The 25,079-nt window shown below is 42.2% G+C and overlaps 1 protein-coding gene and 1 long non-coding RNA gene across 2 annotated transcripts in view; one reads left to right on the top strand and one right to left on the bottom strand.

The window, feature by feature from the left end:
* Positions 1-25,079, top strand: part of LOC147014307 (cadherin-7-like) — a 48,937-nt gene that overhangs the window by 4,394 nt on the left and 19,464 nt on the right. Inside the window, exons 2-6 of the mRNA XM_085852208.1 lie at positions 6,617-6,911; positions 11,571-11,690; positions 22,054-22,221; positions 22,310-22,497; positions 22,596-22,846. Coding sequence (XP_085708334.1) covers positions 6,617-6,911; positions 11,571-11,690; positions 22,054-22,221; positions 22,310-22,497; positions 22,596-22,846 — 1,022 coding nt within the window. The remainder of the gene's footprint in view (positions 1-6,616; positions 6,912-11,570; positions 11,691-22,053; positions 22,222-22,309; positions 22,498-22,595; positions 22,847-25,079) is intronic.
* LOC147014306 (uncharacterized) overlaps positions 11,535-25,079 on the bottom strand; it is a 50,942-nt gene continuing 37,397 nt past the window's right edge. The window contains exon 3 of the long non-coding RNA XR_015050720.1: positions 11,535-11,672. This is a non-coding gene — a long non-coding RNA (uncharacterized LOC147014306). The remainder of the gene's footprint in view (positions 11,673-25,079) is intronic.

Here is a 25,079-nt window from a genome sequence, read left to right as displayed (position 1 = left end):
CATCCACCAAGTTTTGGCAGAACCCATACACAACTTTTTGAAATACCATGCCACATCTCGTTTTTGACCCCATCTCTCAATGGTGAAGAATCACTTTTTAAAAAAACCTAGAACGGCCACTCAGGAGACCGCATACCTCTGCCAGGCTGATTGGTTTACCTTTTGTATCCCACTGATAGGCTGGATCTGGATTCAGACCTGATCTAAAATGTAATCAGCTTGTTCTTGTCTCTGAGCGAAATTATCCATCAAGTTTCGTCTGAATCTGTCCATAACTTTTCTCAGATATTGTACTATGTATCGTTTTAGTCACCGAGCGAACTATGGAATGAATTGACATAGTATTAAAAAATCTCCATCTTTGAACAATTTCTCATTCAAAGTTAAACAATATTTTCTCTTGCAACATTGAACATTGGTTATTTAAGAAACTTATTGAATATTTGCCGATTTAATTTTTACACTGGTGCTTTCCATTGATTTTATTGATCTTCTGATCGACTCTTTCATGCTGTGGAATTGTTTGCCTATGATGTTTTTTTTTTTCCCCCATCATTTATACCATGGTTTATTTATACATTCAATATGATTACACACAACCAAACATGTAGTTTGATATAATTTCATTGTTTGGTCTTGCTGCATTATATCTGCACGCATGAGGGCTTTCCCGCTACAAGATTGCCTTTTCGGATTCAACCTCCTTCAGTAACTTCAATGTCTTCTTCATACCTGTTGCTTTTCTTAAAGGAAATAAATGTTGTTTTGATTTATTGATTGATTAGCCTCATCACTCAATGGTGAAAAATCACTTAAAAATTCTCGGATCCGGATCTGAATCTTCACTAAAATCGAATCACTTCTTCCTTGTTACATACCCAACCTGTCCATCAAGTTTCTTTTGAATCCGTCCACAACTTTTTGAGATATCCTGCTGTATGTCGTTTTTGGCCCTATCTCTCAATGGTGAAAAATCACTTTAAAGATTCTCAGATCCTGATCTGGATTCGGATCTTCTCCAAAATCTAATAATTCCATCAGTGTCACATTCCCAAGCTCTCCACCAAATTTTTTCCGAATCCATCCACAACTTTTTTGAATATCCTGTTCACAAACAAACAGACAGACAGACAGACAAACAACCAGGGATGAAAACAAAACCTCCATCCACCTTCAGTGACATAGGTAATTTAAAAATTCTAGTATCCAGATCTGGATCTTCACCAAAACCTTATCATTTCCAGTGTGACCAGTCCTCATTTTCATAAATGCCAAGGTGAGCCAATGAAAAAAGCCAAGAATTCACAAGGTTTCGGAAAAGCGATGACAATAGAAAACCTATACACCAAGAAAACCTATAGAAAACCAAGACTCCAAGGTAAACAACGAATAGCCAAGATCTTGTGAAAAAAAGCCAAGGAGTGGTCACACTGATCATTTCGGTCCTTGTCACACATCCAACCTGTCCACCAAGTTTTGTCCGAATCCGTTCAAAATTTTTGAGATATCCTGTTGTCAGGTTCATTCAAACAACTATTTTTGGTTTTTGATGTCCATATTTTGTTGGAAGAAACTTCAACCTCGATGTTCATCCTTTGGTGGAGGAAACATTAATCTGGAAGTTAATTTAACATTTGGTCGAGCAGAAGTAAGAATGTCAATACATCATTAAATATTGAGACCTTTTCATTAACAAGATTGAACTTCGCAAATTGTTTTTTGGTAGGAGACCAGCTACACCCTGTATAATACTCATTATAGCCTCAACAATATAATCTGGAAGTATACCTTTTCCAGTTGTTGAAATTATTGTTAATCATCATATTCTAATTCTCCTATTTCTCCTCATTCTTGCCCTGTCGTTTGACTAAAGTCTTTTTAAATTTTTTTTTTATTTCGGTGTTCATACAATTTTTAATTCTGCTATTTGTTCGTTGAGTTGTGGGCACATTCATGTTAATTGATTATTGTTGTTGCAGAGTTGTGTCCTTTTGTAACCACACCCTGTGTTCATTCAAATACATTGTAAGACCATTTGGTTGAATTTGGGTGTCTTGATCTCTAGTTTAATTGTACATGTCCATTAGAGGGCAGATTGAGTTTGTGTGATTGGCATCCACGATGAGACTGCTCAGTCACCATGAGAGTAGTGGGCATATGACTGATCAGCGTTAAGCATTGACTGGCTTTGTGGTTCCATTGGAGCTTGGTGTTGCGGCAAACAGACCCTTGATACAGCTTGGAATGACAGAATCAGTTGGACATCATGACCGTTTTGATGTGGTTCATTGGGATTTAGACGGGGCAACTGGACAAATCCGATGGCTGTAACATTTCATTTTCCCTCTGTCAGCATTATGTCTTAGTTCAGTTCTTAGGTCAGGGGGGCGGGGGGGGGGGTATCTTCAATTTTGAGAGAAAATTTTTTGTTGTGTTTTTTAGTTTTTAAATGTTGTTTATAATAAGACCTTTGAAAGTTTATATCATAAACATCACACGGAATAAATCTGGGGGGGGGGCGAGAATGGGGGGCGAGAATGGGAGTGGGGAGAGAGAGGAGGTAGATAAGGGGGATCTAGTAGGGGAGAGTGAGGAAGGGGGGAGAGCAACGCTTCACTATACGTCACTGTACATTCCAGGAGGTAGTGGGTGTGAGGAGGGGTTGGGAGTGAAGAGGATGGGGGAGCAAGGAGGGGAAAGTGGGGAGGGGGAGGGGGTGTTCTGGACTTGTGTTCGGTGGTGGGACTTGAAGGGGGAGGTTCGAATTGCATTTGGGAGGGGCACTTGAGAGGAAGCGGGGGGGGGGGGATGGTCCTGTCTGCCTGCATTACTACAGAATTGAACAAAATTGGGTATGTAAAACAGCATGTTCAAACAGGGTAGTAAAACAATCTGTCACTTTCAAACAGCACGTACCATTTTTAAAGAGATAATAACATGGGCTTCTCTTGAGGTATCTGACTTGAACTGCAGTTTACCCGTTCTGTTTACCAGTTTACCCGACTTGAACTGCCGCCCTGTTTACCCGTTCTGGAACTGGATCTCTCCAATATGGCCACACAGAGCCCAGAGATGCCTGGAGTGCTAAAGAACACACAAACCAGAAAAACGAACACCCCTGCCAAGCCCAACCCCGCTGTCAAGCCCGCTGCCAAGCCCAACCCCATAGTCCAAACCCCGAAACCTGGCTCGGGCCAAGAGACCCTAGAGCCCGTTGTAACCAAGCTGCAATGATTCTAAACACCTGGAAACAGCAGTGTTTTGTGCCTTTATTTAATTTCAGCACACGTTTGACAACCAAAATGCGATAAGCCCCAGAATCTCTCAACCCGAGCCGAATCCCAAATTTCAAACCACGGAATCGAACCCAGCAGCATCTCCAACCACAAAAAAGTGCTTATCCGCCAAACCTGCACAGTCCCCGACACTCCGGGGTGGAGTGCACAACACAAACACCACAGCACAATGTAACCACCTCCAAACCACAAGGCAACCACTGGTAGGAACTTGTCACAATCACCCATTGTTTACGACTTCATGAAAGTTGAAGGAGAGGTGAGAGAGGAAGGAAGGTGGGGGAGCAAGGACAAACGAAGAGTTGGGGGGAGGGGAAGGGATGGATGGAGAGATGGAAAGTGGATTCACAGCAAGTTCCACAGTTGTTCATGAACACACAATACTCCAATCTCACAGAGTGAACATGAGGGGTAACAAATAAATGATGAATGAATGAGTTCCCACCTGCTGTTGCTTTGTCTGCCATTACATTTCCTGAAGCATCTACAGTGAGCTTGGGTTTTGGAAACAGCTCTCCCCTAATCTTCTCATCAATAAATGTCATTTTCTGTCTGTCTGTCTTTGTGGAACACCAGTCTTTCCAAAACTACTTGGCCAATTACCACCAAACTTGGCACATGGACCAAGTTCGACCTCGTGGTGAACATGGGCTATTTGGTTTAATCTGCAGTCATGGGAGGTCTGCAGGGAAGGTCGACAAAAATTCTCCATGTAATTGTGTATCATGTATCCCGCCAGCCAGTGGTCATGGCAGAGGGTATTACAAGGCAGCTGTGGAGATAACTTGCATTTTTCACTGCATATGCTCCCAGAGAGTGGGAATCCCCAAAGCCAACCTCCACTCATCAGGGGAGGAGTCCGGAGAGAGGAGAAGGTGTGGGGTGAGAGTCCCGAGGGAGGGGGGGGATGGAAGAGGAAGGGGAAGAGGTGGGATGGGAGTCTGGACTCTGGAGGGAGGGGTGTGGGGTGGGAGGAGGGAGGGGTGTGGGGTGGGAGGAGGGAGGAGTGTGGGGTGGGAGGAGGGAGGAGTGTGGGGTGGGAGGAGGGAGGGGTGTGGGGTGTGAGGAAGGAAGGGAAGGAGTGGGAGGAGGGACCCAGCAATGCTGGGCACCCCTGCGAGGAACATCAAAGGTGTGTGTGTGTGTGTGTGTGTGTGTGTGTGTGTGTGTGTGTGTGTGTGTGTGTGTGTGTGTGTGTGTGTGTGTGTGTGTCTCTGAGCATCCTGGTAATAGTAACATTTTAAACTTTTGTCAGATTTAACAGAGACAATGGAACACACTTTTATACATGTACTTGATTTACATTATCACCAAACATTGTCTTGAATGTTAATTTGTAATTTTATTTTCAAAAACGACAACAGCTGTGATTTTAAAAAAAGTCATTTACACTGCTGTCTACTGTCTCGCCATGGCTTACAAAACATTCCTTTGATACATCCACCCATCCATCCCTTCCCTCCATTGATCCATCTCTTCTATCCATCCATCCCATCCATCCATTCCCTCCATCATCCCTTTTGCCCATCTATCTTTTGATAAGGATTGGCAGGCTTGGCAACGTGCAACACTACGGGTCGCAACACAGGCAGGTGGTCGATTGATGTATTTTTGATTTTGTTTATTGTCGGGACAGTGCAGAGTGTCAGTGCGGATACTTTTGCCGTGCATCACCATGGCATGCAAACGAACATCCAAGCAGCTTGTAGAGCGCTCACCACATGGTCTAAGCACTCAAACAAGCACTCGAGTTAAACGGTTGATAAGGAACAGCAGGCTTGGCAAGCAATTAGCGATCGCTGATCAATCATATTAAACACCTCCCAGAGATGCCCGGAATGTCAAACAATGTCCAAATCGGACAAATGAACTTTTTCTTTTTTATTAGCAGTCGGAACTGTTGCTGAGGTCAAATTCATCTCAGGCTAAGAGATTTTCGAAATTATGGCATGTGCGGAAATGAAATAAAGTCACAAACACTGGCATCTCCGGGTTTTTTTTAAGCGTTGCGATGTATTCAGCGATTCATAGATACGAATATGAGGCATTCGATGATATGAATGAAGAAAGTGAAAAAAAGAAAACTTACCATTAAGAAACCGTCGTGGCCTGTTCCAAGTGAAGGTATCGTTGAGCAGGCCAAAAACATGGCAAATTAAGTTCCCAGAAAGGGAAAGCAAAGTGACCATGGAATGATGCCTTGATAAAGGATATTTAAATAAGGCCGTTAATTATCTTCAAAATCTTTCTTCTCTTTGATTTTTTTTTTCTCTCTCTCCCTTACTTAACCAGGGGCTTCTCTTACCTGAATTGTTATATTTGTCCGGTTTCCTTTCTTAATCGCTCTCTTTGTCTTTCAAGTCTGTTTCCATGGTGGCATTTGCCCTCTGTCGGGAAGGTTGGGATTTTTCTCGCAGCTTGTTTTTTGTCTGCTCTTTTTCGCTTGGATGTATAGATGTATTACAGCAAGAATTAGGAGGGCCTGTTTCAGGTGTCACCTTTCTGATTCGTTCTCATTATGAGTTTATTGGTCCATTTTTTTTTTTGTATTCAATGGAGTTGTGTCTTTTAGTGAATAGCATGACTTTTCAATACTCTATGATGTTGTTTGCCAGCTCTTCCAGTTTATGTTGCTTCTCATCTTCTATGTCACTCTCTTATTTGTTTCACTTTCCCCTTGTCCATCATCATCTTCCTCATTGCTCTTATATCCTGCTTAAACCACTGACATCTTTCTTTCTGTTTGTTCTGTGTTCTCTTCATTAGTTTGCCAGAAAAAAATCATCTGGGGTTGGGCTTGTACCATATTCCTGTATTGTGCTTTGACACATTTGCGGAGATCCTTGTGTAGAGGCTGGGATCCATACTTCTGTATTATTGCTAATCTGCTCTGATATGTGGGGTGGGGGAAGGGGAAGGGGGGAGTGGGAGTGGGAGTGTTTGGTAGAAATTCAGTGTCCATTCCATGTTTCCCTGGGGGAATTAACAGTCCACCACAGTATGTAGACTAGTATTGTATGTACACCAGACCAGTGAAGCACATTACCCCTTCCCAGAGACTCACTTGGTAATTTTTCACATGTGTAGAATTCAGCAAGACTTGAGCCCACAACCTTTAGGATACCGCAATTGCAATGCCACCACTCGATCACCCATTCACGTTTCACAAACTACACAAGAAAACCTCGACAGTAAATACAGGGTCATAGATTTTAACCTGTGCCCATTGGCTTTGTGACAAGGTCACAGACCATGTAACCCACTCTGCATTTGTGTGAGACATTGTTGGTATAATCACTACTTTATTCTGATTGGGACAGCTTCATTCTGACTTCGACAATGGAGATGGAATGATTCGCTACACGCTGGAGGGAGAAGGAGCTGGGGTGGCATTTGTGATTGATGACCACACAGGAGACATTCACGCCATCCAGAGTTTGGACCGTGAGGAGAAGGCCCAGTACACCTTACTCGCCCGCGCATTGGATCGCCGCTCAAACCAGTCTGTGGAGCCTGCGTCCGAATTCATCGTGAGAGTGCAGGACATCAATGACAATGAGCCATTATTTGCCAGCAATCTCTTCAGAGCCAGTGTTCCTGAGATGTCACAATCAGGTACATTCTGAATTCCCCCTATTTTTAATCAACATGAAGTATGACGATTTTTATATACTAATGTTTGCCACCAGTGGATATGACACCTCTGCAGCTCAAAGCCCATGTTGTCATGGCTTCATTCTGGGCAATAGGGAATATGCCTTGCTTAAGAAGATCCCTTGTCTGCCTGTTCATCTCTCTTCTACGGTTAATCTGTTACCCTAACAACCTCTGTTGTCCAACTCCTCCGTGAACCTCAACTTTCATAAAAAGGCATTGCCTATCAGGGGGAGCTTTTCTTCAAACCAGGAGAAATCAGTTGATGATACCATTGTTTGTTCTGGCAGACAATTTGACAAGAATCTATCACTGATTATAAATGATCCAAGGGTAGTGTCGTCCTTAATGCCCAGAATACAATTTGTTATTCATGAACTTTGGGTTCAGATGATTTTTGTTCACATTCAAATTCGTTTTACTCATAAGTGAGAGCAGTTATAATTCCTTTCCCCTTGTCTGCTCTCCTGTCCTGCTTCTCTTCTGACTTATTATTGTTTTACACTGTTTGCTTATTTGTTCTTATATTTTGTCATCGTTTGAACTTTCTATTTTACAAGCAATGTTGCTTTGGAAACCTCTGCATCTCATTTCCCTTTGCCACCATATTTTCTTCTCTTAATTTGCTTCCTTTTTCTTATTATGCGACTTGCATACTTTCCTTTGAGTGATATTTCTATGTTTACAAAGTACCCGCAAGTTACAGATAAGAGTAAAGAGTAACTGTTACGTTTATTTTTTCACTTGTTTACAAAGGTGACCTGAATGCATATGATAAGTTGAATGGCTATTTCAAATATGAAAATATATAATCCCATTTGTAAACTAGAATGACATTCAGTGGAGCGCATACGTACGCCACGCTGAACAGTTTACGGTTTGTATCCCACTGAGAGGCCGGATTTGGATCCAGACCTGAACCAAAATCGAATCGGTTTGTTCTTGTCACCTGACAAACTCATCCACCAAGTTTTGTCATCACTCATCCACAACTTTTTGAAATATCATGCTATATATTGTTGTGGCCCCATCTCTCAATGGTGAAGAATCATGTAAAGAATTTTAAAAGTTATCGTGTTAGGTTGTTTTTAGCCCGATCACTCAACAGTGATGCATCGTTAAAAAAAACTCTCACATCCGGATCTGGATTCGGATCTTCACAAAAATTTAGTAAATTCTTCATTGTCCCACACCCAACTTGTGCAGCAAGTTTTGTCTGAATACGTCCACAACTTTTTGAGATATTGTGCTATATATCGTTTTTGGCCCTATCTCTCAATGGTGAAGAATCACTTTAAAAAATTTAATAACTCTCATATCCAGATCCGAATTCGGATCTTCACCAAAATGCAATCATTTCGTCCTTGTCCCACACCGAACCTGTCCACCAAATTTTGTCCCAATCCGTCCACAACTTTTTGAGATATCCTGCATGCTAACAGACAAACAGACAGATAAGGGTGAAAACAACCTCCATCCACCTTCGGTGGCAGAGGTAAAAAAAGAAAAAAACAAGTGGTGCCAGGCACAACAAATCCCGCCCATTTAAGGCATAAAGTTATTTTGAGGATCAAATTTAAATTTGATACATCCTTAACCTGAATGTTGATTATAAGGAATAGAATAAAGAATATTTTAGTCTAGTTTGAAGTCAATTAAACCATTTTTGACGAAGTTATGAGCGAAAAACGATTTTGATCTTTTCGTGACCTGACCTTGACCTTTGACCTAATTGGACCCAAAAGTTAATGGGGTCGTCTGAGGTTCATTACCCACCTGTGGATACAATTTGACAGTTTGAGCCAGCCGTTTTCCCGTAAAGTTGTATTTTCGTAACCATGTTTTAGTTTTAATGGAAAATTTGTAATTTTGACCGATGACCATGACCCCCAAAACTTCGGACCCTACCGATCTTCACAAATATGCATTTTTCACTATAGGAATGGGTAGGGTTATAAGTGACAAATAGAATAAGGTTCGCTATAAGCTTAGTTTGAAGTAAATCAGATCATTTTTGACGAAGCTATGAGCGAAAAACGATTTTGATCTTTTTGTGACCTTGACCTTGACCTTGACCTTTGATCCAATTGGACCCAAAAGTTAATGGGGTCATCCGAGGTTCATTGCCCACCTGTGGATTAAATTTGATAGCAACTTTATGGCAAAACGGCTTTAGCAAACACTAACAGACAGACAGACAAACAAACAGACAAACAAACCGGACGGTTACAATATCCCGCTCCCTCCCTCCGGGGGGTGGGATAAAAAGTTTAAAAAACGTGATGCGTAAACTTTAAATGCTTCACACTTTTGTCCAGGTCTCAAATATAACCTGATATGATTGTTAATGTTCCGGGAGATGTCACACTGAATCAAGAAGCAAATATTCACAGGCCCAGCAACAACAGTAATGAGGTGCGTGCATGCGTGCGTGTGAGTGAGCGTGCGCCTGCGCGTTTCCCTAACTGTGTATAATAAGAACAAAACAAATGTGTTGCGTTCATCATTGCTGCACGATTTGTGACCAACAAGCATCCTCTGTCACACAAATTCATTATCTATTGCCTTACTACTGTTAGGACAACACAGTTTTAAAGATGGGAATAAAGATGATATCTGTTATCCAACCTACAGAAACACTGATGTATTCTCACGTTGCACTACTGGGATCCATAGGGGACGTCTCGCAGTGTGAATCAAGCCTCCAGGCAATCATACTGAAATACACAATTTAGTGTCTGTCTGTCTGTCTGCCTGGAATGACATTTGGCCATTACTTATCTAGTCTCAAACAAACTTGCCAGGAGGACAAAGGGTCACAAGACAGAGGTTGTAGTGACTTAATTTGCCGCTCTCCCCAAGGGGCTTTTCCACCTTGGACTAACTCTGTGTTAAGATGTATAAGTAGCTCTTTGTGGGACATACCTTCCAGAAGTAAAAATTATTAAAACCACAAACTATTCAGTCAATTCCGTCCAATGTATGATTATATTTTTAAACAGTTGCTATTGTTGTTTAACATGAAAGTGAAAGAAATTTGGAGGGAACCCGAAGTCCTTGAGGCCTTTTATGCTTATTGCGTCGCCCACATACTGACAGATTTGAGCCATCTCGATTTGCTAGGATTTTAGGTAGGCCACTAGCTTGGCCAAAATGATCTTTAATAAAGGTGCTTAATTGAGTCTTTCTGCAGGAATGACATATCCCATTGCCTGTGCGATTTATTATTTATTTATTTTTTCCAAGCCATCAGATTAAACGTGTACTGTCCCAGGTACATTCTAAATTTATGAAGGTCTATGGATTGTTTACCACTTATACCTTGAGGCCCCATATGCGATTTCTCCCAGGCATGGCTCAATCAAATGGGACGTGCGATATTGCCCTCGGCACTCTTACGGGCCCCGTTGTTAACTTTGTTTGACATGTAACCCCATTCTTAACAGTCGTTAACAGTGTTTCATACTCGCCTGAGGGAAACTTGGGAAAAAATTGGATGTACTTACACATGGGCGGTATATAGGCTAAGAGTCGCTGGTCTGCACATCTACCAGAAGTTAAAAAATAAATTATAACCAGTTATTCAGTTCTGTCAAGTCGTGGCCGACTTCTAGTGACATTCATGAACAGATTGCTCCAAATATCCCTGTCCTACACTGCTTTCCGAAGCTCTGGCAGAAACAGCTTAGTTGCAGCCTTGAACCCAACCATCAGGCACATGCATGGTGCATCCAACCAAAGTATGACACTTTCTGTTTTAGAATCAGTACTTCTTATGTACACGGTGGTCTAATTTCTTCTCATACAGAACTGATTTGTTTGTTCTTCTTGCATTCCATGGAAATTTTAACATTTGTCTTGAACACCACATTTAAAAACTGTCAATATTCTTCCTTCCTTTCTTTTTCACTGTCCACCACTCACATCTATAGATTGCAACTAGACATACCAGAGCATTCACCAGCCTCCTCTTGGTTTGTATTGTCACATCTTTGTGTTTCGAGATCTTTATCAATCCTGACGTTGCTGTTATACCCAGTGCCAACTGTCTATTCATTTCTCTTCCACATTCTCCACTCACTTCAATCTTAGAAGCCAAGAAGATGAAACGTTGCACTACTTCCACCTGATTGTCAACCAATCTGAACACTGCGATCTTCTCAGTTGACAAGATTTTAGTCTTTTTTTTTAGGTTTAAATAAAGACCAGCTTCACTTTCCTTCCTCCCTGTGCTGAGTACTATTTGTTGTTTGGCTGTGCCTTTATTTCCTCTGAAGAATGGATAATTCCAACTGCCAGAACGTAATGTTATCTATGTACATGCGATGATGTTGGGCAAAATTTAATTGTAAATGCAAGTATGCAAGTTGGTTGTAGCACACAGCATGACACCACAAACGTATGCAAGGTTTATAGATATTTAAGCAATGTGGTCCTTAAACAAAGAAATGTTAAACTGTATTATGGGATGTATCCTTCCTTGGATATTAATTCAGTCACAGATCAATGTATTTGATTACTACACTGAGAATCTCTCAAAGTGACAGTTTAGTACCTAATAATAATCATGATGCCATGAAATGATTTGTCTAGAAATGGCTTTTGTCTCAACCTTCACAGGCACATTCGTAATCCGGGTTACGGCGCATGATGCTGATGACCCCATGTACGGGAGTAGCGCTAAGGTGGTGTACAGCCTTGTCGAGGGACATCCATACTTTTCTGTGGACCCAGAAACAGGTAACAGCACATGTCAAAAATAATGATAATAATAATAACAACAATAAAGTACACCAGCACACCAAATTTGAAATAATATGATCCATTCAAACAACCGTCACATGTTCACATATGTTTTTTAGATGTTTTCATTCTTATTGTAACATTTAATATACTCGCATGTGGGTTGTTGAATAAGTTATATGGCTGACAAGATGACCCAGAGGTATGCACACTCACTTTTAAGCTGTCTATCTTGGGTTTGAATCCTGGCCCAGCTATAAATTATCATCCCGGTGTTTCACAGGCAGGGTGATTAATCAATGTGTGCTGTCCCTTTGATGGACGTTAAACAGGTGTCCTGTCTACCAGCATTCGTTGGTGGATGGTAAAGATCCCACGGTGTCCTTTGCAAAGAGTATGGGAGTGCCGGTGACATTTGTTCCTCTTTTTTCCTGCCTGTGGAACCAACTTCCACATCCTTTTCAATCTCATTCTTCCCTCCAGGTCTTCAAGACAGCTGTTCACCATCATCATAGATCATCCCCATTCCAGCACCATTACCTTTTTTACCCTTGTTAACCCCCCACCCTCACCCCACTCCCCCTTCCTTCCAATTATCCAGTTTTCCCACCTTTGAGTTTCCTCCTGTATCCATCTTATCCACCCATGCATCCTCTCCTGCCCCCATTCCTCCCCACACCCATTGTCTGTCCAAGTCTCCCTTTATCTTGGCCTTCAACTCTACTGTTGGTGTTTCCCCCTCTCTCTACTGCTCCTTTTACGTGAGTCTCTACTGTTCCTTTTGCATGTTTTGCACCCTATTTTTAATCTGTTACATCCTGATCTGGTCAGTGTACTAACTCTTCCACGAGTGTTGACTCTGTATACCAAAAAACAAAAAAAGACTGCCAAATTCCAAATTTCTGCCCTATACGAACCAGCAGAGGGCATTGCATCAGTGGCACAGATGCCCCTCAGCCAATGATGCTACCCCACAGCCTTGTGCTACACAGGAACGAAGAGTGAAAATTGGATGTTTGGGTGAATTAATACACCGCTTTTGAAGATAATTAATGGCCTTATTTAAATATATCCTTCACGATCCTCGGCCACCTCGCTGTCTAGGGTCTTCAGGTGTTTCCTGGGAAACCTCACTGGGGTCTGAAGCCGCCATGTTTTTTGGCCTGCTTAACCATGCCCTGAATTGGAACAGGCTGCAATGATTTCTTAACGATAAAGTTTTTGGTTCGCAGGCGCCAGCAGTGACCATTATTTTCGTTGTGTCTGTCTGTCTGTTTGTGACTCTCTCCAGAGCATAGCTCCGTGACGTTTGATGCGATATTGATGAAACTTGGACACAAGCTAGATATCATGGTCTAGTTGTGTATTTTTGTATGAGGGGTGTCCCACGCCCCTTGTGGGCAGAGCCACGCCCAATTGAACTTTTTTTTTTTAATTTCTCTCTTTTTTTTCTCGCAATTTCATTTCCTAGAAGCTGTGCATAATGTCCATAAGTACAACATATTAAAAAATCCGATTTGATTTGGTCAATTTTGACGGAAGAGAGGTTTTTACGGTAGGGCTTCCTCAAAAGCTTCCACTAACTCAATTATACCTATCGTGGCATTGTTCAATAATGCCCACGAACCATTGTCTCCTACCGGCTAGTTTTTTTTGACTGTCGTCACTCGTATTATCGAATGGCTGTTCATCATAGCTACGAATCGCTGGGTATATTGCAGTGATTATAAACGCCAGGAGACGCCAGCATTCGTGACTTTATTTCATTTGCGCATATGAATAACCAAGAGAATCTCTTAAACTAAGCAGAATTACAAAATGTAAGCTCCAGATTTGAAACTATCAGCAGTTCCGACTCCCCCAACAAAGTGTTGATTTGTCCAATTTGGACATTGCTTGGGCGTTTCCGGGTGCATCATTGAATCGACGGCAATTGGTAATCACTTGCCAAGCCAGGCGTTCTGTTGGAGTGCTTGCTTGAGTGCTTAAGTCACTTACCGAGTTGTACAGTGCAGTTCGTGTCAATTAATAGCGAAATATTTAATGTCTCAATGTTGATGTGCAGTCCACAATTACTACAAGGTAGATGTACATATACAGCACACACGGACGTGGTACACATGGGTAGATTTGGATCTGTATGGATTCTCTGTGGGTGTGTGGACATACGATGCCTGTTACTGGTGCTCTGGTGGCAATGTTTCATCCCGTATCTTATGAAGATTCTCTCAAGTTTTCCTTTGTCCTTGTGCCTGTTTCTAAAGCATTTGGTTATCGGATTTGCTTTACAAAGGTTATATGTTTCTCTTTGTGAGTTTCAAAGCAAAATATATTTGATAACTCCTGATGTCCGAATCGTTAGCCGTATTAACGTATTTTCTAAATTACTAAGCCAAATTATTTTTCCACCAGTCACATGCAACTGTTTATAAAGATTAATGTTTGTGAACATCTCCCTGAAATGTCTCGATAAATGTGACGTTTTTCGGTGAAAGCAACTCAACGTTTCTGGGCTGTATACTGTACGTACTTTAGTCGGTAATCACATTGACTCCAACCTGCCGATTCCCGAAAAATTGCTGATATCGGCCAAGTGTGTGCGTGTGTGCGTGTGTGCGTGTGTGTGTGTGTGCGTGTGTGTGTGTGTGTGTGTGTGTGTGTGTGTGTGTGTGTGTGTGTGTGTGTGTGTGTGTGTGTGTGTGTGTGTGTGTGTGTGTGTGTGTGTGTGTTGTTCACAGAGCATAACATATTCTCTCTGATAACTCCCCTACCCCCCACTCCTCTATCTCTCTCTCCCTGTCTCTCTGTGTCTGAATGTATCCGGATGGTTGTTATGTCTGGACGGTGGATATCTCCATATGTGCCTGGAAGGTGGTTATGTCCGGGTGGGGTTTATCTCTAGACGTGTCCGGATGGTATTTATCTCTGAACATGTCTGGGCAGTGCTTATGTCTGGACGGGAGTTTGTGTCCGGGCGGTGTTTATGTCCGGACGGGAGTTTGTCTCCATACGTGTCCATAGAGGAGTTTTTCTCCGGACATGTCCGAGCAGTGTTTGTCTCTGGGTGATGTTTATAGTGTTTTAGGGGTGGTCGGGGGTTCGAGGTTAACTCCCCGACCCAACTTTGTTGGAGCCAGGCGGTTAACACTGACCACCTCCTGGGACGGCCGAGTAGTAACTTATTACTAGGAGGCAGACACATTGATCGACAGAGATTTCAACATGTGCTCGAAGGGCATGGTGGAGGGCAACGGTGGATGGGCAGAGGAATACTCGGAATTCCGGACGGAAGGAGGATTACGGAGAATGGAACGGATACACAGGAGCAGTGCACCAGAACAACACGAGGGGGTTTAATCCATGACAATTACACGAATAGTTTCTCAAAAAGGAATACTTTTAATGAACATACACAAATATTTACAAAGACAATAAGGTGAAAGGAAATAATACCAAAAATAAATAAATAACTCCGACGATCAAGGCCTCACACATGGACACAAATACAGACAAAGGGTGACAAAATGAAAAGAAGTCCCCCGCACCCCTCCACCCCTCCACCGCTTTTAATTACACTGGTACTCACTTTGGACCAGAGCTGATCCCCTTCAAAGCCGGAATGGAGGCGCTTCCACCAACACATGCACACACAGGCAAAATGACGCTTCACTTGTCGCATGGCACATGCGTGCCAGGCAATCCACAAGCAGCTTTTCACACACACAAAGGCTCCAGATGTCCCAGCCTTCCTCTTTTCAGAGGTGCCACCTTCCTCGTGCAGTCTTCACACCGACCTTGTGTGTGTGTGTGTTCTGCAAAACCAGACGGGAGCCTTCCTCAATCTCCCTGTGCGATGCACCAACCTCTCCTGCACCTTCGATCTCTCTCTCTCTCTCTCTCTCTCTCTCTCTCTCTCTCTCTCTCTCTCTCTCTCTCTCTCTCTCTCTCTCTCTCTCTCTGTCTCTCTGTCTCTCTGTCTCTCTCTCTGTCTCTCTCTCTGTCTCTCTCTCTGTCTCTGTCTCTGTCTCTGTCTCTGTCTCTCTCTCTCTCTCTCTTTTCCCCCCGCCTCCGGGGTGTGGCTTGCTCGCCCCAAACCCGGGAAGGTGGGGCTTCCTGATTATTGTCGTTTCAGGGACGGTTTCCCAGCTTTCCTGCCTGCCTTGCTAGATAAAAAAAAAACATAAAGAAAATCACAGAGGGCAGTCATGTACTGGGGGACTTATTTTTACTCCCGAGGCTAATTAATACTGCACCACCCCTCGTGTGGTGATATGTAACACTTAAGCTCACAGATTCCCCAACTTAGTTACATTGAGATGCTTCTACTCGTCCATGGTCCAAGCAACTCTACACAATGCTAGACTTCCTTATTAAATCATTCCATCTACCCCCAAAACCGTAACAATAGTATGACTAATATGATAACTAATATGACTAACAATAGAATGAATAGAAAATGGATTTCAGACATTATTTTGTTTCCATCTCCACTGTTATTCTATGCAGAAACATTTTGATGAGACAGTATGAATCGTAATTGACGCTCCACCACACATCTGCCTTCCCTTCCTCTCACCTCTTGCTGCCTTCCCTCCCCCCCCATCCTCATTCTCCCTCCCTCCTCACTCTCCCTCTCTCCTCGCTCCCCCTCCCTCCTCTCTCTTTCCCCCTCTATTTCCTCACTCTCCCCCCACCCCTCTCTATCCCCTCCTCGTTTTTTTCCCACCCATCTTAGTGTTCCCATCAGTGAAGCGACAAGTGGTATTTGCATGTATGTGTGTGTATATTCAGGGTGAGTCAAAAGTAGCGCCCGATTTCTGTTTTTTTGGCTGTCAGATTCTTTCTGGGAAGTCATGTTGTTAATAATTACCTTGCAGATTATTAATTTTCGTAATTTATTTATTTTTGATTTTGTTTTGCAGGTTATTGCTGCGAGTTTGGAAAGTTACTGAATTTGCACCAAATTGAGCTTAATGGCACAATTAACAAACACAATTGTGTACTGGGCTGCGAATAACCCAAGAGTGACAGTTGAGAAGGAGGTAAATTTACCCGGAGTGACAGTTTGGGCAGCCATATCTCCATTCGGGATAATTGGACCCTTTTTCTTTGAGGGATCTGTCACTGCAGAAATTTACCTGGATATGCTGCAAACCTTCTTTTGGCCCAGGGTACAAGATCAGGACTGTTATTTCCAGCATGATGGAACTCCTCCTCATTATGGACGTTATGTTCGTCAGTGGCTTGATGAAAACTTTCCCAGAAAGTGGATCGGCCGCCGCGGTCCGATGTCGTGGCCGGCACGCTCCCCAGACCTTACACCTCCAGATTTCTTTATTTGGGGGCTCATGAAAGACCTTGTTTATCATGAAAAGCCTCGAACCATTCAGGAATTGAAGGCTCAAATCACTGCAAAGTTTGAGGAAATTGATATTGAACTCTGCAGACGTGTGTGCCGCTCTGTGCCTGCTCGGCTGCAATTGTGCATCGATCACGAGGGAGGGCACTTTGAAAATTGCAAGTAAAACAGCTTGGTACAGTTCTGTAATAATTTTTCTTGAATAAATGGTGAGATAAACATGTCATTCATTTATTTCTACCTTCTTGTACACTGTAATACAAATGGCAAACAATCAACTGACAGAAATCGGGCACTACTTCTAACTCACCCTGTATATATGTATATGTTTATATATATATATATATATATATATATATATATATATATATATATATATATATATATATATATATATATATACATATATATATATATATATATATATATATATATATATTTATATATATATATATATATATATATGTATATATTTTTTTAATATATATTTATTTATATATGTATTTTTATATATGTATCTATATTTTTATATATGTATGTCTTATCTACAGTATATGTATATAGTATATGCATGCCCAATACCCCAAAACAGATTTAAATCTCAGTCTGCAAAAGCTTGAGTGCCATACGGATGCCTCTTAGCTTGGAGGTGCTTGGTTGGCAGAATTTACGTACAAGACATTAGCATCATGTCATAGGGTCTTTGTGCTTCTTTGGTTGATATATGCCTCATTTTACTTTTTTCGTTTGTCTTGGAATATTGTGATTATCACGTTTGTAGAACATTTTGAATGCCCACATACCAACATTGTTTCGAAACGACCAGGTTTTGAACCTTATAAAAAAAAAACCCCAAAAATACCTTTAAGCTTGTCTCAATGACTCGTAGATATGAACACAGAACTGAAAATTAAGTTCTGAATGACTTCACAGCGAGTTTTAATGATGTAAAACATTGGCATAATTACTGAATTTGAAATTGATTCACTCCCCCAACCACATACATTTCAAAAAATATGCTTCCACCCTGTTCTGTCAGCTTTACAATATATGTTACAAAAATATTTGTGCTTCAGCCTTTCCTTGAAGTTTAATATCCACTTTTGAGAATATAGAAAAATAATACTCATCCCAATTGGTGCAAAGTTAGTGCAAGATGTTATTTAACAGAACGAAGTCTAATTACTACCCCCATGGCATGGTCCTCATGGAGCTTGTATGGGGTGAGATGTTTATATTGATAATGACCCGACTGTGGATCTTACTGATACACTGACTCATTGCCATTCACTCGGCTGACAGGAAGTTTGGGCTACTATTCTGGTGTTCTGCCTGAAGGCAGGTCCAGTTGCCAAAGCAGTTTCTAGGCAAGGGTTATGCTGGGTTGTTTACCTTTGTCTTCACAGCAGTAGTTTAGGGCAGGAATTTGTAATTTGTTGAAGTTGCTCGTGAAAACTCACCTATTCTTCACAAAGGACACTGTGGCGTCTTTAATTTCCACCAATTCATATTGGCAGACAGGAAGCCAAGTTTCACATCCATCGGAGTGACGGCACACATAATGATGAATCACCGTCTGTAAAACACTGGGTTGACTGTTAAAAGCTGGGTCGGGATTCAAACCCAGGCTCGACAACTTAGAGGCAAGTGTGTGTACCTCTAGTCGAGGCCATCCTGTCAGCCCCTACAGGTAATGTCTTTTTTTTGTTTTTTTTTGTATACCTTGGTCGAGGCTCGTATGAGAGCTAACACACAACTCACAGCAAGGAGGCATGAGACAAGAGGGGCGGGAGTGGAAGGGACAAAACAGTGGGGAACAGACACATTAGGTGAACTGTGGAAGGGAGAGGGATGGGGATGGGACGGGGAACATGGCGAAGAGAAGATGGACATTTCAGGGACTTTCAGGAAGGAAATCAGGAGAAATGAAGGAAGTGGGCTTGGGTGGATTATCGGGGGTAGAAAAGATCGAGGATTTGGATGGGGGAAGATAAGAGGTGGTGGTGAACAGCTGTTTTGAAAGCCTGAAGGGAAGAATGGGAAAGAATAGAGTGAGGAAGTTTATTCCAAAGGCGGGAAAAAGAGGAATGAAAGAGTGAAGATGAGCAGTGATTCGTGATTTTGGTAGTTTTACCAGAAGGGGGTTGTTGGCGGACCTTGAGCGCCCTGTGGAAATGTGGTGGGGACAAATCGCAGAGAGAGCAGGGGGGGGCAAGGCTGGAGAGGAGTCGGTAGAAGACAGAAAGACCACCGACCAACCTGCGGTGATTGAGTGAGAGGCCCAAAGACTCAGCTTCATTGCGGGAGATGCCGATGATCTTAAATGCCCTGGTTTCGACAGCGTGAAGCTGAGAAAGGTGGGAGGCAGGAGCACCAGCCCAGAGGGGAGAGCAGTACTCCATCAGGCTATGGACAAAAGCTTTGTAAGTGGTCAGGAGCTCAAGAGGGCCGAGGAAGGACTTAGCACGACGGAGGATTCCCAGTCGGCGACTGGCTTTTGAGGCGAGGTTGGAAATGTGACTTTCCCAGGAAAGGTCATGACAGATAGTGAGACCCAGAAGCTTGAAAGAAAAGACTTCTTCCAGAGGATTGTTGAGAAAGTGGATGGGGGGGTTTTGTAAACGGTCCTTTCGAAGAGACATAGTGAGAGTGTGAGATTTGTCTGGATTGAAAGACATGTTCCACGTGTTGGACCAGTTTGTGATTTTATCCAGATCTGCAGTGAGCGAAGAAGCTGCTGCTTGCCGGTCTGAGGGATGACAGATGGTACGGCAGAGGGTGGAGTCATCGGCAAAGAGAAATAGAGGATTTTCCACATTGATATATTTCATAAATATGCATTCCTCTTGGCCATAAGTTCCCCTACTTCCCTCGATCAGCTCATAAACATGCCACCTTCTGGCATTCAGTCCTTACATGAACCTTGACCTTAGTATACATTTTTAAATGACAATTGAAATTTACAATCATTGATGACTCAGAAAAGTTAGACTTCGACCAATGAGCTGAGACCGGATTAATGAAGTTTATTTATTTATTTATTTTTGTCTAAACACTAAATAATATTGTTACGGGTTCCGGGATGAGAAAAGGGTTCACGAGGGGGTGGCTCGGACCCGCTACTCGACCTCCAACCCTAAAGCTGCAAGCCATGGATAACTCGGTGACCCGACGGGTTGCTGAGCAACCACGGACGCTATCTGAGGAGGCTAAGTCTGGCAGGATCCCTGCTCCAAGGCTCACGTTACCTTACTGGTGATTTAGCCCTGCCCAGATAGGGAACCGCGCTCTCGATGTCCCACCTTTGTATCTATTTATTGTGGTCGGCTATTTAATGGAGTGAATTGATGGGGTATAATATCCCATCTACTAGGGTCTGGTGATATATCAATGTAATTTTTCATATCGATATACCGGTATTGGAATTCTGAATATACCGTTATACCGAAAAAAATCGATATGAAAACAAAACAAAACATTATATCACCAACAAATTGAAGAAAGGAGTTTAGAATCCTTAAATACCACACCTGATTTAAAAGGCTTTGATGCACTGGGCATCTGGGCTAAACAGGAACAGTGAAACGTATAGTATGACATCAAGACGTAACAGGAAGTAAGTACAGTATGTTTTAACTTTTAACTCTCAGCATCCGTGCACCCGTACAAGCAATCATGTTTTTCTTTGCCCTCATGGCTGGTCTTAAGCAATTGCCAAATGTTTATTATTTTATATGAATCAGGTGTGCTTTAGAAATCCTGTGCCAAGTCAGTGGTCTGCAATAGCGATACCGGTATGGAAGCGATACCGGTACAGCGTTCCACGATAGTTATATCGGTATGGCGATGGATTCTGACTTGTGTCGATAACCAATACTGATCTCGCTTGAAAGCAAAATCTTTTTGAGTACAAGTTGAAGTTGGAAGTAAGACAACCATTCTCATCATGGGGGGGGGGGGGGGGGGAGAGAAGCCTGTGTGGGAATACTTTGAAAAAATTACTGTCAATGATGTGTAGGTCATATGTGAATTCCGCTTGTGGAACCTCGCCCAAGTGTGACCTGTCTCGCCCCGTCCTTCAGCTTAAATGGCAGGCAGGCAGTCTTGATTCAGCTTGAACAAGTAGGCAGGCAGTCTTGGTTCCAGGTTCATGGCATGTGAGTGAGCATTCAGCTCTGGTGTGCTCTGACTTTTATTAGTCCTGGCCAGGTGTGGCTCTGAGGGGACCAAGGGGTCATGTAGGCACTCTCTGACCCCAGATGAGACAGGGCTTTTGGGAGCAAGGATCACTCCATGCTCTTTGACCCTTCCATATCGCGTCCCCATTGTTGCGCACATTCTGGTGGTACTGCAGTGACATATTATCTGCTATGGCCGTCATCATAGTTTATGCGCTCAGCACAGAAATTACTTTGTGACATGATGATTGTGGTGTCGGTGTGATGTAATGTGTATATGTTGTGCACTCTAGGGAGGTTTGAGGAGAAGGAGGATGGGAAAAAAGGGATTCAAATGGATGGATGTGGGAGTGGATGGATGAATGGGGGAAGGATAGATGAGTGTAGGATGGAAAGTTGGGGAATCACAATGGGGCTGGAACCTGCTCGCACTCATAACACATTTTCCCCCATCCCTGATATGATGGGAAGGCACCTGACTTGGCACAATTACTAATGAGATATCGAACTAAAGGTTCCTCGATGTGCTGAGTGTTACATCTCGGGGTCCTTTTCTATAACCGTCACAATATTTTCTTTTCCCACAACATTTTAAATCGGACTATACTCCAACGAATACTGTACATATTTGGGAACATGTTTTGGTGCCAATAATGTAACTTCAGTTCCATTTTGAAGACAACACCCAGCTTCGACATAAAACAAATAACTTGCAATGATTAAAAATATTCTCACCTGTTCTCCAATCAATAATGTACAACCAACAAAGATCGATTCACCGATTAAGGCAAGAAAATATTGAAATAATGTATCATTTCTGCAGGAGAAATTAGAACAACACAGGCTGGCATGGACCGCGAAGCACGTGACCATTATCAGGTTGTGATCCAGGCCAAGGACATGTGGGGAAAGCGTGGAGGCCTGACCGGGACAACTACCATTGCAGTAACTCTCACAGACATCAATGACAACCCACCTCGATTTATTAACAGTAAGAGAACCTTGCACCTTGTAGTCAGCCGCAAACTATATGCATTTGAAGTAGATAATCAATCAAGATGTTTGCCATTTATTGACAGCAACATTTGAACTCCAAGTAAGAGAATCCACCCCGGTCTTTTCCACCATTGGAAGAGTTAAAACAACGGATGCAGATGTCGGTGAAAATGCCATGGTCACCTACAACATTCTACCCTCCCAATCCGCTGAATTATTTGATATAATAACTGACCCAGACACACAAGAGGGAGTTATCAAACTCGCAAAGGTAACGAAGTTTTGTCTTGGCACAATCTTCATTGATAACGTCAGACCAAATTACATGGCTCAGCAGGCAAATTGATAGCTGTGTGTCTTTTGTGACAGCCTTTGGATTACGAAGCACAGTCGGTGCACACGTTGCGTGTGGGAGTTGTCAACACATTAGCACTGCAGGGTCCAGCACGTGCGCTAGCAAAGGATGAGGCCAGTATCCGTGTGCTAGTGCTCGATTCCAACGAACCTCCAGAGTTTGATCAGCATGGGTACGAGATGCAAGTTGCCGAGGATGTGCCTGTTGGAACTCTTGTTGGGACTGTCTCAGCAAAAGACCCTGATGCAGCCAAGATTCCCATCAGGTACTCTACGCAATCTTTTTTTTTTATCCATTAAACAAGAGTTAGCAGTTGTATAAAAATTGAAAAGGTGTTGATTGCATATGTTATTAACTTAATCCTGATATTTGTGAATAACCATGTATCATGAAAGCAAAGTCATGTTATAAGAAGGGGCAATGGGATAGCTCAGTTACTAACATGCCAGCCATTAAGTTTCTAGTTTGGATTCAATCTCCAATGAGGTCTGACTTAACTAAAACCTGCCACTGTGGTACACTGTCAAAAGGGAACACTGCATCATCCTATAGACAGGGGTGTAAATTCGGTTGTCCAACCCGGATTTAAGTTGTGGACATCCTTCAATAAGTAAATTTATTAAACAGAGTCAATGGCACTGTGGATAGAGCGTCCGCTCTGAGTCTGTTTGCACAGCGGATCAATTCTGACCCTGGCTGAGTTAGAGCAAAGACTGTTTTAAAAAAGGCACATGCTGTTTCCTTGCCTGATGGTTAGCATTTATAAGATAGAGCATGATCATCATACCCCATGTGTTGGCATCCCCTGATTATTGAGGGTTGGGGAGGGGAAGGGAAGAAATTTCTCCTTACTTCCCCCGCTGAGGAGAGAAAACATCACAACATGGCATTACTGGCACCCAGATTGCTTCCGAGAAGTCGCATCGCTTCTCCCAAAGTTCCCAGCTATATTGTTCTGGTCAAGTCCGGTGTTGTCTCATATATTTGTCTGCAGGTGTGCGCGTGATTTGTGTAACAGCTGCTCCATAAACCTAAGACACTGTAAAAATATAAAAAAGTAAATTGTAAATTATCATGTGTCAGTACCTCGGCCAAATTCCCTGCTTGGGATGACCTATATAATTAGCACTTACTCACATTTGGTGGGAGTATTAGGGCATGGATATACTTATTTGCATGAAAGGCCAAATGGCCTCCTAATTGTCCTTGCATTTCCTTCTTTCATGGCAAAGGTTACTCGTCTACAATATTCATACTCAAAATTGAGGAAGGGGTAAATTGAGAAGTTGAGAATTGTAAAGGACTCCTTCCTGGAAATGCTTTCACTAATGCTTATCTGACATTGTAATTTTAAATGAAACCTCGATGGAAAAAGTTCCACTGCAATCTTCATGTTTTTAGAAAGTGGAAATTTGAAGAATCTTCGATCCTTCCCCCTTCCCACTTTGTACACATCAGATCTTTCACGACAACTTAAATGGAGTGCAGTGCTGCTTACTTGGCATGTTATAAAGTCCTAAATCTGCTTCAAATGGTTCATTTTCAACTACTCACCTGTCAATTCATCCAGTGATCACGTAATCTCACCTACAGAAGCATACATTACTTACTATGGGATGCTTCAGTGGTTAAAATGTACATTATACACACACATTCATGCATGGAATCATCGACCAAGAAAATGATAGATTGCACTTTAATGCCATGGATTACCCCAATTAAAGGGGTTTGAAACTACTCAGACTTTGAAAATTGATAATTACTATATCTGATCATTTTCATGGTTTAACTTTAAATCCCAAAATGGGAAAAACGAATGCACCATAAAGCAGAAAAAATAACTTTCAGTTCACTTCCCAGTCATTTCTGTGGAAGAAGCCATCTTTTGTCTTTGTCAGTTCTTGATTGGCTGTGAAATGCATGTGACAGTTTTTTTTTCACAGCCAATTGGGGGTCTGCAAAGGCACAACCTGGATATTCAATCACTTGTACCTTTACTGCTTAATGGTGTATTTTCCCTTACGAGGATATGAAAAATGCAATAATGATCCGATTTAGTAATGATATGGTTTTACCGCGCATGCGCGAAGCAAAAAGCAGGGTTAAGCAATTGGTTGACTTTGTCTGTCTGTCTGTGTCTGTCCACAAACGTCAATTTATGATCGAGGAACAACTTCATTTAAATTGAATGTTATGTTTCAAACACAAATCTGAACATGAATCAGAAAATGAAACAATAGCTTAGCAGTACTTTGACTTCAAATTCATCCGGACCACACATGTGCAGAGAGGAGTGAGACAAAAAAAAGTTTTACTCTTGTCTTCCTGTCTGGGAGTCAAACAAAATTGAAAATCATTCCAAACAGGAAAGTTACTGTTTTTAGCGACATCATAAAGGACACAAACAACAGGCAGGAAGAACTAATGTAACGTTCTAAGGTGGTGTAAAAGATGCTGCATCAATAGCGGTAAACTTCCAAAAAAAGGTTTTTTTCTAG

Source organism: Eptatretus burgeri, chromosome 13, assembly GCF_056783735.1.
Source record: "Eptatretus burgeri isolate ZD-2024b chromosome 13, Ebu_testis_v1, whole genome shotgun sequence".
Classification (NCBI taxonomy): Eukaryota; Metazoa; Chordata; class Myxini; order Myxiniformes; family Myxinidae; genus Eptatretus; species Eptatretus burgeri.
Note: the sequence above shows the minus strand (reverse complement) of the source record. Positions and strands in the feature narration are given on the sequence as shown.